Below are 14,308 nucleotides of genomic sequence, written 5' to 3'. Positions count from 1 at the left end.
CTTCATTGCCGATGGCATCCTGGCCTCTGTTCGGAATAGTGTAGCCAGCCGGTCTAGGGAAGTGATCGTCCCTCTGTACTCGGCACTGGTGAGGCCGCACCTTGAATACTGTGTCCAGTTCTGGGCCCCGCACTTCAAGAAAGATGTTGAGGTGTTGGAGCAAGTCCAGAGGAGGGCAACCAAGCTGGTGAAGGGTCTGGAGGGTCTGACCTATGAGGAACAGCTGAGGGAGCTGGGGTTGTTTAGCCTGGAGAAGAGGAGGCTCAGAGGTGACCTTAGTGTAGTCTACAACTACCTGAAGGGTGGTTGTAGTGAAGTGGGAGTCGGCCCCTTCTCCCAGGCAACTAGCAATAGGTCAAGAGGACATAGCCTCAAGCTTCGCCAGGGGAGGTTCAGGTTGGACATTAGGAAGCATTTCTTCTCAGAAAGGGCCATTAGACATTGGAACGGGCTGCCCAGGGAGGCGGTGGAGTCACCATCTCTGCTGTGTTTAAGAAAAGACTGGACATGGCACTTAGTGCCATGGTCTAGTTGACATGGTGGTGTCAGGGCAATGGTTTGACTCAATGATCCTAGAGGTCTCTTCCAACCTGACTGATTCTGTGATTTACATCATCATGGAATTTGGCTCATTATTTTTAGTCTTGTTAGCAAGGGGAGTTTGCACCTTTTAAATTTTGCACATTATGATGCCAGCTTTCCTTCTGTTTTTCAATTACTTACTGTCCTGAATATACTCATATATTGTCAATATTTCTCCCTTTCTCCACAGCTATACATCACTACATCTTCACTGATCTCATTACAGATTATAGCAAGATAAATGCCTACTCATACTGCAGTCATACCTTCATATTGCATTGTAGAACTACTCATAATCTATGTAACTGCTAGCACTAGGATCTGGCATCAGGGTACTGATGAAATTAATTTGCTTTCAGGTGTAACGTGAAATTCCCCTCTGAAGTTTTGCAACAAAGAACTGTATCCAGGTCTTTCACATATTCACGAAGTACACTATTAATTTACATTGCCTAAATGTAACTAAGTGTTGAGTGATAAGTGAGTGTTAATGAGTTTCAGGGGAATGGCAACTGTATTTAAAGCCTCTTACTAATAGATCAGTAACTAATAATAGATCAGTAACTAATAATAGATCAGTAACTAATAATAGATCAGTAACTAAAACCAACAGTTATTCTCTTAGAACAACTTTTTAGGTAGACAGTAACAGCCTTTTTCACTGATGCAGCTCCTTTTGTTTGGCAACTATAACATTTACAGAATTGCAGTCATAAATGACACGAAAGATTAGATTTGGTAGGATTCAGCTGAGTTCAGAAATCTAACTGGTCTAGATACATGATAGAGGGTAAGAAATTGCCAAATCTCAGTGTTATTGCTTAGGCCACAACATAGAGTAGTATGCAGCATATGAGGCAGTACAACTCTACATCAATGAACAGTGAGAAGCAGTCACATTAAAACCTATTTCTTGTGAATTGCCCCTGCAAGCCATCATGTCCTCACTGCTGTGACAGCCAGATTGAAGCTAGTACATTCAATCCCACTTTGACTGTAGCACAGTCTAGAAATGAAGACTGCTCCTGGAGATACTCTCCAATACTGAGCCCACATTATTTCCCTTCAGAGCCTAAAATAGTCAATGTCCTGTCAGTGGCATCACTGGAAATAACATGAGCTACATTTAATGATACATAGAAAAAATATTGGACATTTGGTCTCTGCATTGAAAATTACGAAGTACTAGTGATATTCCTTGAACTTGATAGTAATAGTTCTACATTAACTTACTGACAGTACAAAATAGTGTATTGACTGAAGCATAATTCAAATTCAATAGTTTAGGGTCTGGTAAAATTCTAGGTACAACAACACAGGGATCAATGTTACTGATGTGTGCTGTTTCTTGAAACCAATAGAAGTATAAACCTAGCCAAAGACTAGTTTATGGACAGTAATGGAAAGTAAATGATATGCAGCTCCCTTCACTCATATGACCATAACAATTATTTCAGAAACCTATAATGAAGGAGTTTGCTAATTTGTTCTGTTCATGAGGAAAACCAGCCTAATGATTAATTCCTTCCAGTCTGATTAGTCCTGTCTCCTGAGCCTTCCCAATTGCCTAACATCCCTTTGCTAAATTCACTCTTCTGTAGGGAAAACAGGGGAACAGTAAGGAGAGCAGCAACCTATTTAGGGTCTCACATGCCTTGAAGCCAATCAAGCTCACACCTGACAGACAGTGCGCTGTTAAAGCCCGACTGCTATATATGGCAACTGAAGCCACTATAGGTATCTTCTCTGAACAAAGCATGTTGAAAGGGGATTTCTTTTTTTTTTGGGGGGGCCTAAAAGCTATAAGCTTTTTCCCTCACAACTCTAACCACAAGCTTCAAGACAGCTATAGAGGTTTAAGAAAGCTATGAAACCTTCACAGACCATCAGTCATGAAGAGGATTTTAAGCTTAGCTGCTTTCCACTCTCTAAAAACTATTTCTAGAACTCATGAGGTCAAACTGTGTGCAGGGATGTCAAGAGGCAGTATTTATGACCGACTCCAACTTGTCCTGCTTACATGGCACGACATAGAAACATTTTAAATACCATGACCATTCATTATAAAAAGGTTTTCAAGATCCGAGAATATTTCTTGAGATCATAACCACGCTCAAATACTCATAGCTATATACTAACACACACATATATGTGTATACATACGTGTGTGTGTGCATATATGTGTATTATATATATAGGCCTTTAAACTTAAAGATTCCAACACCTGGAGACATTTCAAACATTAATTTCATATTTGAGGATATTAACATGAAACATTTGATTGTCATATTTTACTGTGCTCCTCTTACTACCTAAAAGCAGTACCTATACTAGGTCAAAACTATTTATGAAAGACTGTAAAATGTTGTTTTTATTGTTAATACTTATCACAGTAAGAGATATGTACATATATGTACCCAAAATAGCATAAAGCCTGTGTTCTGTATGCTATTGGAAAAATCTATCATCACTAAAGAGGCTACTTTAATAAAAAGGGACTTATCTGGGTACGCAGTATTAAAGAGATTTAAAATGATAGGCAGTGAAATAAATCACTGCAAAGAAAAAGAGATTAAAATGCTTAAACCTAAGAAAGGAAAAATCAAAGTTGATTCAGAATCACATTTATGAATGCCTACCTTGAGTAAGACTGAATTTCAAGAATGATACAAAACCAAGTATGCAATCTGCCTGCATTGCAGAAATCATGCATTTTTTTTTATAATGTGTATTTAGTATTCATCAGGACCATGCTTACATGACAGGACACTTACCTGATACAACTTCATGAACAAAATTATTGAAAAAATAAACGAGATTGTGGAATTTAGCCATGAGAAGGCTAGTGGATAGCACAGTACCCAGCTTCCAAACTGGCCTACAGATTTTTCTTCTTCATTAACATATTTGTTTTGCAACACTCCAGAGACTCAAAACTATCACCATTTTTTCATGGTCTTCATAAGTGGTAGATCTTACATAGGGATGGAAATTCAGCATGTGACTATCCAAAATCATATCCTTGATACTTTTTTTTTGATATATTGAAAGAAATTCTAAAAGCAAAGAGTGGGAATTGGCATTATCATAGCCAAACTCAGGTTTGATGCATATTTGGGTTAAAATGCAAGTTCCTCAGCATTTGTTGCTTGTGTTGGGCAATTATATAGGTCTAATTAAGGATCAAGCACATTAATTCTATTTTTCAGATTTTTATTTGGTTCAAAAGAGAAAGAAGTATTTCTTTTATAAAAAGAAAGGTTTTATACAGTAGATAGTTGGTGAGAACTGCAGATACATCTGCTTACACTGGATTCTGTTGTAGTGAAAAATTGTTCAATTCAATTTTATCAACATCATATTATTTTATCAACATGCCTCATTAAACTTACTTACTAGTTTGACATGATTTACCAGATAAGATACCTATCTATTATTTATATATATATATATAAAACATATTCTTACCAGGATGACTTGGAAAAGAACTGGAAAAAGATGGATTTCTTCCACAAGGCTGTAAAAACAAATTTTAAGATTTATTTAAAAAGAGAGGAAGTGAATTCTTGTTTAACACACTAAACTCACAAAAGAAGCAGAGTAGTAGAATAGTTGTTGCCAAAATCCATGACCCAGAACCTCAGCCTTTGCCTAGCTCTCAACAAAAATGAGCTCCACTGCAGCTATTAAATAGAAACACCAATGTCATACTGCTTTGGAAATGACTTCTAGATTTGCTTCACTGATGCGATTCAAGTGACTGGAACAATAATAAAATTAATACTTTTAAATGGCAGAAGTTAATCAAAATTCAGAAATATACTACTACACGTACTATGAAACAGTCATCTTGCACCATTAAATAATTTGAATTAATAGACTTAACAGACATAATGAAATTACAATTATGCTGTGTTTTTTAAAGCATCCTACATTAACTAACTTCTAATTCTTAACTACAATCCTAACTTGTAGGATTAATTAATGTAATCCTACATTAACTAACTTCTTCATATTAATTTACCATATTAATATGATACATTTGTCAGCCACTTCTCTTGACAATACTGAGAAGTGGTTACCCAAAATAAAACTTAGATGTATTCTCCTGAATTTTGAAATCAGATATGAACCAGCATATATATCTATTTTAAGAAGAATATTCTCAAAAACCAGTAATACATTAATGCAGCCGTTTCTATTCTTAGAGCTCAAACCAGTTTTATTTATTAGTAAAGCATGTGTTTCACTAACACTACGATGATATACAAATTATATTATTACATACTCTTTCCTGTATTATACTGTCTAATTTGAAGAATGATTTTCCCTTTTCCTTACACACTGTACTAGATGCCTATTCACCAAACACCACCAAAAACATCAAATTGTGTCTTTATAATATTACTGAAGTGCTTCACAAACATTGGGTAGGTTTTAGCCTTGTGATACAGCTATAAGACTAGATTGTATTATGAAGTCCACGTAATAAATGCAGAACTGGAGCACAGAGAGCACATCTGAAGTGTTGATGATGTCCACTATGACTGTATGCTCAACATGAGGCAGATGCTTTTGCACACTTATTCAGGGAACTCAGCATAGAACATACTACAATATTGTCTTGTAAGTAGTATGTCTGTTAAAAACACAAAGTTATATTATATAGTTGTCTATGAATAAACAGGAATTATATTTGACTAAAATAAGCATCCAGTTTCATGTTTGAAGCTTTACTGTGTTGTCTCTGTTTAGCCTGCACCCAGGGCTAAACCATAAGCAGTTGTTCTATCACCCAAGACCCCTCCCCAGCTGAGAGGGAATTGAGAAAAGGAGGGAGACTCAGGGGTTGAAATTTAAGCAGACTTAATAAAATAAGAAAACCAATATCAATGCTAATACAAAAGACACAAAGTTATACTCAGCCCATAGAGTGGTGGTAAGTGCCTCCAGGGATCACAACTGTTGAGAGGAGAAGGAGAAAGAGAAAGAAGAGAGCAGAGCAAAGACACCCCCCATCCCCAACCAGCTTTCCCATTTATAGTGACCCTGATGTTAATGTTACAGAACACACCTGTGGGCCAGCCTGGGTCAGCTGCCCTGGCTTTCACTGCTAATGGCCTTGATCACCATACCACAGCTGGCCACAAACTGAAACAAAATGTAACAGAAAAGTGATTCTATAAACTTTATCCCTGCAAAATCAGGACATGTGTAGCACCCTACACTGGCTCCTTGTACAACAATAATCAGATTAATTGTTTGGTAAGCTGTTAGTTAAAAAGAACCCATATGTTCCTAAAATTACATGTTTCCATTTAAGAGTTTTTATTGATGTCCAGTAAGAAAGAGGAGAAGGTATTATTTTCATGGATTGTGTAAGCTAAAGCACTGACTGGGCACTGAAGCAACTAAAAGGAATTGCACATTTTCTATGAACTTAATGAGAAAATTGAAAAGGGGCTAGAACAAACATCCAAGGGTCATAAAATCATAAACCACTTAATTTAGATTAATGCCACCTATCAGAGCCCTGGTCCTTCATATTTGCTGAAATCATGTTATGCAAAGGAAAAATCGTATGGTAATAAGGAACGAAAGGCATGCTAATAGAACAACCATATTTATCAAGAACTAAGAATTACTTAGAAGTCATATATATGCATTAAGTATAAATAATGGTTTCCTATTTCACATTGTTTTCCTATTTCTCTGATCCTTCCATTTACCTGAATGTGGTAATGATGATCACATAGAATCTATATGAAGTCAGGGTGGAGTGGGGGCTTAGCGTAAGAAGATTTATTACATTTTACAGCACTAGCATGCGGACCTAGAGACAAGTAAAATACATCCACTGAATTGGTCAAAGCATAACAAAACAATATAATTGCATGGACCTATATGAACATGTTTCATGTAGCTAAGTAACAGCCTTGTTCAACAAAACGTGTTCAATTCTTCCTGCATGCAGAAATGTGTGAAAGCACAAGTTACACCCAACAGAAAGCGTAATACATTCTGAGGGAGAAAGAAGAGTTCATATAAGGAAAGAAACTCATCATTTCTAAGTTCAGAAGCCTGAGTTTAAGGACAATTTCTGTTCTCATTAAGTTGATGGAAAAAATATCCACATGCAAGGGAAATCTCAACAAGTTCCCTTACATAGCTCAGAAGAACCTGAAGGCTATTCTCCCCTGTGCCATCTAACAACCCTTAAACAGACAGTTATGGCACCTTGGACACAACCAGGTTGTAAGAGTCCCAGGACTGCAGATAGGAAGAGTTATTACATTTAAGGCTCATTTTTCAGGGCCAAATCTACTAGTTAAATTAAAAGCTTAGACCATGCCTGTAAAACAGAATTTTGCTGATGTGGGTATAACAATCCTGGACACAAAAAAGGTAATTTAACCACCACAGACTCCCAAAAAGAGCAACTAATGCAATAGCAATCATATTGGCAAAACTAAGTTTTGCCAACACAAACCTTCTTACTCTTAGGGCATATTGGAATTACTTACCCTAGCAAAAGCTGCTTACTTTGCTACATAAGCAGCATTTAAACTGAGAACACATTGGCAGTAAAATACAATCAAATACCAAGAACAGCTAAGCAATCCTAGTTTAGGCAAAACCTAGAGAAACTCTTTTGCGGTAAAGAGTAAATTATGAAACAACTGTTCTCAAAAACCATAAGCAGTCCCAGTTGTTACAGAGTTACAAAGTCAGCCATACTTTCTGCTGAGATAAGCTAAGACAACACTAAAGCCAATATGGCTATTCTTAAAGGTCACCAGGAAACGCTATGATTCTAAGAAGAAATAGCTGCAGCCTTTAAAGAAAATTGCACACATAACTTAGCTTAAGCATAAAGTCGCATCAAGCAATGTATTAAGACAAAGACGAAATCTGATATATCCCAACTTTGTGTATATGTGTGCGAGAGAGGAAGCAACGTTATCACATTCTTCATTGCTATCTTGCAAAGTTTTACAAAGGAAAAGTCTTAAAGCAGGTGAAAGAGGAGTTTAGCTATGGAATTTGTTTCATAGAATGGCCATATTCTAAATCAAATGTAGTTTGGTTCTTTGTAGCCTTTAAAATTTATATTAAATCAGGTCCTATCCTATTTGGAAAACATACATAATCATACATATTAGCAAATTATAATTCTAAATATCAAGTACTCACATTTTCTTCTTGTGTAAATCTACACCCACATAAACAACACTGTCTCAAAGTAACTGGTCATCTGATTTTACAAGACTTGCCATCAGTGTACCCTGAATTTTTAATACTCTAATAATTTTCAGAGTAAGATTATGCCTCTGATTTTGCTTTCAAAAAATATGCAAGATCTGTTTTTCCAGGACATTCTAAATTGTCTTCTTGCAAACTACAAACCTACTGCAAGACACCGAACACAGAACAAAGGGTTTTTCTTACAGGTATGATCCCTTAACAATCCCAGGCACGCACTTGTGAAGCAAGAGCCTTACAACAGGACTTCTGGTTTAGAGTTTCCTTCTTGGTTTAGAGTTTAAGCTTTCTGTCCCAGCACTTGCATGCAAAAGGAAGTACCGCATACCAGGATGTGAATTTACACTGCCTTGCATTCGCTTCTCACAGGAATAATTCTGGTACACACTAATGAAGGCAGTCCTGAGGAGAGAGAATACTACTAACCCCTTTCTTCTTGGGCATCAAGAATATCTGCACTGGTTGCCTCTACAGAATTCTTTGTCTGATGAAAGTGTGATGAGATATTTCAGTTGCATGTGTCTAAGCTGGGTATTATCCCAAGTCAGGGAAAAAAAAATGAGAGTGAAATCAATAAAACTTCTGATCTTGTGTCACTTGCAAAGCAATTTAATAATGTCACTATTTCATTCCTCTAATTAAAAGCCGAACAATTAAATATTCTTATTCAGCTTTTTTAACTAAACTTTTTTAGTAAATTCTCTGCTGAAATACAAACCCGTAAATTCTATATGTTCAGATTGCTGTTTTCCTCCTTTATAGGTGGGATTTGCGTGTAGGTAGGCTATATCTACAGTGGCAGCTGGTCCCTAAATAAAGGAAACAGGGCAAAATTCTTTTGGAAAATTCACTGCTCCATATTTTTACGGAACACTAAGACGTGTGCTCTTCAGTCACTTCATTTTCAAAAATCAGTGTATTATAGTATTGTCATAAGTTTCTACAAAAAAAGTCACAGATTGCTCCACTTGGAGTGAACACTACTAATTAGTCTTTCACTCATTATACAGAATAAATACCTTTTCTAGAAGGACAGCAATGCAACAAGTAACACATACCTCACAATAAAAACTAGGAGTTTATATACAAACAGAATTTGGTTTTGACCCCTGATAAATGACTTAAGAATCCATGCTCTTGACACCATGATGTATTGCAGTCTGCTGTTGTTCATGTTTGTATTTTTGGTCTGGACAGTTCACAAAAAACCCCCAAACCCAAAAGTGTGCAAATGTTTGTATTATCAAACTGAAAAGCTGCAATAAAGGCTAGAGTATAAACACAAAATGTCCAACACACCCATGACCTCATGCCACTTTAGCGGCATAGAAAGATAGAATGTTGGTGGAGATGGTCAACTGGAAATTCCTCGATCTCACTCTCAAACAGCAAGTAAACTCAGGGATACGAGTTTCTAAGTTGGAATAGCCTCTCAGGGCCATCGGTACCTTGAATAAATTAGAGTTCCTATAAATCCCAAATAATAAAGACCACCACTGAACTGGAAAGTTTCAAAGTCATCTTACTGCCACACTTTCATATCATGCCCTTCAGTAGCTGTTCAAAGGCAAAGACAATGATCTTACCATTGATTTTAAGAAATATTATACCAAGGCACAATTTACAATGGTATCTGCCATAAAATACACCAGTGAGAAGATCCATCAACCTTATCTTTAGGGGTCCAATTATTTAAAGTCAATTTTCTTGAGAAGAGTTGTTCTTCAGTTCCAGCTCCTCAGCCTTCTTAGCTACTGTAGTTTACATTTCAAATGACCCAGGGGGCAAGGAGGAAGAGAGGACTTTGGGCCTTTCTGCAGGCAGAAAATTATGTTGGATATAGAATAATTAGATTTTTTATTTAATGCTTTACTTTTCGTAGTAGACAGAAAAGGAAGATAAACACAACAATGAAGATCTGTATTTAAGAGAGATCTGAATCAGCATTATTTGACAATCATATTTTCAAGATCTTTCACAAGTGTGTTCATATTCCATAATTGAACATGGGAAACATAACAAGGAAAGGCTGACTGCTATTCGTAAACACAAAGGAACAAGATTTGAGAATTAAAAGAAACATACAACTCCACTGTAAGAAAAATATCTGAAGTAGGATATTTCTTCTTCCAAATATCTTGAGTATTTTCTACTACTGTCAAAGTACGTAAAATTCAAGGAAAATATTTTTCAGTAAGTATAATATGAAGATTTGTATCAGATGTACTGATCCATAGCAGTTTTGCTTTTATCATGTATCAGCAGATGAATTGTTAATAACTTCCAGTAATTATGTGGTGAAATGAACGGGGTTTACTTTCAGTCCCAGCATAAGCTCCAAAACTGCCTGTTCGCACACAGTTAGTTGGAAGAGTGTCAATGCAATCCCAGTCATTTTGCCAGCAGTCTCAGCAAGCTTACTGAAGGAGAAGTTTGTATTTTCAACTCCTGTTCCAGTTTTCCAGCTTCAAAATTAATATTTTTATGGGAATATTTGTCTTTTGATGTCTAAACCACAACATATCATGTTTCACCAATTTCCCATTATTTCATACAATTTTACCCCTGCGTATTCACAAGTAGTATAGAACGCCTAACCAACAATCCTAAAATAAAATGTCCCCCTTTTTTAATACAAAATCATAATACAAAATGATTCCCAGTCAGTGAAGCAGAAACTTGCAAGAGGACATGAAAATTACATTAAATTAAAAAAAAAAAATTTAGAAGCTAAATGTATGTGTTATCAGCCCCAAATATTACAGGCCTACAAGATGGTATAAAACAAGAAAACACTGATGACCAAAAGCTTGAGGGGCACTAAGGGTTATAGTCATAAATAAAAATGTTTGAAGCTTTCTGACAAAGTTTCAGCCTCTGCAACTGTGCTCTGCACATTCTGCTTCTGCTTTACTGGAATTATATTGATTTCCTGCTTTTTAGGGTGCATAATCTTTGTTTCACTTTTAAGAATAAATTACATGAAGTTTGGCTCCTTAAAAATATCTAATTTAAAAAATTGTATCTCTCTCCCTTGAGTACTGAGTCCCAAGGGATATTTTGCTTGAAAAAATTATATTAATATTTCCATTATGTATTATCTTCATGGTCTCTTGACATCTACGAGTTGATGCTTCCTCCTAGCTTTGAAAAAGAATTTATTTAGCCTAAAACATTAAAAATACATATTCAAGCCCTTTTCAACAGTCTCCTATTTTCTTCCTTGCTGAGATTATAAGATATCTTCATTCACTCTGATATCAAGGATTTGAGATTCAAGCCTACACTGTTCCGATTCACATTGTTGATGACACTCCAGAAAGGACAAATTCACTTCTCTGACTGGACTATCTGCAAAGTGCTAGGATCTATAATGTAAAGTAATATGGCAGGCTATTCCTAGTTGACCAGTACCATCAGAATAAAAAAAGCAACGGTCCTCCTGAGATTAGTTATTTACTTTTTCTCTTTTTTTATACAGAGTCTAGCTTCCATCTTTATTTTAGACAAAATAACATACCTCAATGAAATTTGGTTGAGAGTTCATGTTATCAGAAAGGATAGCAATGAGGACTTAACAGTGATATAATAATCAATAAGAGTTCTGTGGAGAAGAAATGCAAACCTTACTTTAAAAACCACATCTCACAATCAGGCTCTTGGGATGTCTACAAAAATAACCACATTTCTTCATAAATTTTCAATACCAGATGAATTAAAACACAATGAATTTCAAGTATGGTCAAGTGATCGTGATGATTTCTGGTAAACCTACTCATCTCCTGAAGTACCACAAACTATACAAATGAAAACCTTTTAATTACCATCACTATATCTTACTCTGAAAACTGATTTTAAGAGGTATTATGACTCAAGAAATTTTTCAGCTTAAGGATGAACTTCACTAATTGTCACAAATGGAACTGATGGAAGTCTGGTAAATCTTACTTCCTTTAAGGATCCTAACCCATTTTTTTTAGCAGAGCCTTTTTGATGTTGTTGCTGATTAAAGCTTGAAGACTAATATTTTCTGAAGTTTTTGCCAGGTTGTGATTGCATATTTTAGACTGTTATTGTACCCAACTGGAAAATAAGAAAAACAATTCCATTCTTCCTCGAGTTTTAGAGACTTGTTTGAAGGCAAGCCCTCTCTCCCATTCTGTTACTTTTAAACATTACGTTAAATAAAAGTTGCATTAAAGTTTTAAAGTTAATTTTCAGATTTTTATCTAACATAAAATACGTCTTGACATTTCACGAAATTATAATATGGTCTAGAATAAATCAATAGCTGGGTAGACAAGTTATTTCCATCATACCTCAGATACTTTTCCAAAGCCTTTTAAAATTTTTTTTAAGCATTTTTGTATTTACAACTTTAAAGTCAAGCCTGACTGAGATTTCAGCCCGAAGTAGATACAATTCCTTAAATGCAAAATCATCGTTTGCTAAATAATTTTAACTGCATTGATATATGAAAAAGCTTCAGACGATTCTGAAAAAACATTTAGTCATATGCTCTCAGTCATATGATTGTTTCAGGTAGGCCTGCGAGGAGCAGGGAGTTGGACTTGATGATCCTTATGGGTCCCTTCCAATCTGAGATACTCTACTGATTGTATGATATGTAAAACACAATAGTATGTCAAGCAAGTTTTTTCTTCCTTCTGGCCTTCTATAGCTAAGCTGTCTCATGCCTGAGAGCGTTCATGCAGAACTATTTGCACAAATAAGGACTGCAATTAGTCTTTTGCATCAACCAAGATCTTTGGTTATTATTCTTATCCCTAAGAAATTATAAACAGAATCTGTTAAAAAAAAAAAAAGAATGAGGATGAGAAAGTACTTCATTCACAAACAAAATCAACACTCTACCAGTCATCTTGGAATATTTCCAAGACAGCGAAGGATTCAACTTTACACCTCAGACTTCCAACACTTCGTTAGTCAGATAACGTTAATGAAAGCTTCTGAACCCATACAGTTTTTTGAAAGGTGATCTCTAAGGTGTAAACATAAACACATTCATCTGCTAAATTACTGACCTATGCTTTCACTAAATAAGGAAGGTAAGTAGGCCTTTACACCTTCCAACCTAACTCATTTGAGACTCCTCTCTTTCTACATTTCCAGCAGATCATGACACAGAAATAAGCAAGGAAGACAGCATAAAGGACATTATGTGGGTTTGGGGCCTGTTCTAAAATACAGTCTACAGTGTTGTAAATCCTTCTACATATCCCCCCCTGCCCAAAAAAAAAAGTTCTTACTGAATTTAAAATTAAAAAAAACCCTTTGGATTAATAGAGAGATGGCTGACCAGGGACAAATGGAAGGGAGTGGGTGAGATAAAAGCAAAAGTCCCAGTTCACACACCAGAGATCGCTTCTTCAGGCAGTCAAATAACACTGATTTGAAGTGTTCTCAATTCCTACTGAAACTTCATCCTACTACATGACAAAAGGGCTGTCACAATCTCTGAAGAATGGACAGAAGTTTGAAAGAGAGATGCAACAGAAGACTGGCAAGCCTTCTGCAAAGCAAGACCATTTCTTCAGAAGCACTTATAATCAAGCATCTCTTAGACTATTTTAAAAATAACTAAGGAATATCTAAAGGAGGAAAAGAGCCATTAAAGTGAATTTAAGGCATCCATTCGACAATGGAATTAAAATCTGAATTAAGATCAACTTTTCAGATTTTAATTTGTGTAGAGACTGCAGTTCTTGCACTATGTGATTACCTCTAACTGTTCTTTCTAGGCACAGTCCCTAGGGACGGAGAATAGGTAAACATTTTGGAACTTGCTAAAAATCCAAACCTCTTTTCTGTTACTGAAAGAAAGAAGACACAACTGGCAAATCCATCCTGAGCTGAAAAAAAAATCTAGGTAAAAATGAAGCTTTTAAAAATTACTTTTAATAAATATTAACTACACCGCTATAAAACAACCTTATCTATACTAATTTAATGAAATTGTAAGCAGGTAGAACACTACTACTCAGTGTTACAATAACAAGGATACCTTTTAGTCCTCTGAATATTTCCTCCATTTAAAAACAACAACACAAAAAACTATCTAAACTATACTTATTTCTCTATTAAAAAAAGCATGAGCAAAAAACCGTTGAGAAAACATTTGGGAATAGTAGCATTTCTGAGTTGGATCTGCATGAGGATTTAGGTGTCCTCATGGTCCTAGAATTTCCAGTCATAAAAAGTAAAAGCATCTATCTTTATATATGTGGAGAATATGGGCCTAAAATCAAATTTGCAATATTCAGAACACTGAGCAGGGATTTGGCTGATCTAGCCAATATGAAGGCTTAAAATGCTCCTGTCTTCCAGGTTCAGTAATCAATACCCATTTAGGATTCACAGTCTCATATATTACTCACTTGTGTTCTTTTCTTTTTAAAAAGGGTAGTTTTGGGTTTTTCTTGTGTTTTGTTTTAATGGTTAC

The 14,308-nt window shown here is 35.7% G+C and overlaps 1 protein-coding gene across 1 annotated transcript in view; it reads right to left on the bottom strand.

Moving 5' to 3' along the window:
- Positions 1–14,308, bottom strand: part of LOC137665761 (serine/threonine-protein kinase ULK4-like) — a 253,270-nt gene that overhangs the window by 132,941 nt on the left and 106,021 nt on the right. The window contains 2 exon segments of the mRNA XM_068405143.1: positions 4,051–4,099; positions 13,798–13,802. Of these exon segments, the coding sequence (XP_068261244.1) occupies positions 4,051–4,099; positions 13,798–13,802 (54 nt within the window).

This window comes from Nyctibius grandis, chromosome 7, assembly GCF_013368605.1.
Source record: "Nyctibius grandis isolate bNycGra1 chromosome 7, bNycGra1.pri, whole genome shotgun sequence".
NCBI classification, from domain to species: Eukaryota; Metazoa; Chordata; class Aves; order Nyctibiiformes; family Nyctibiidae; genus Nyctibius; species Nyctibius grandis.
This window is presented reverse-complemented; position numbering and strand designations above follow the sequence as displayed.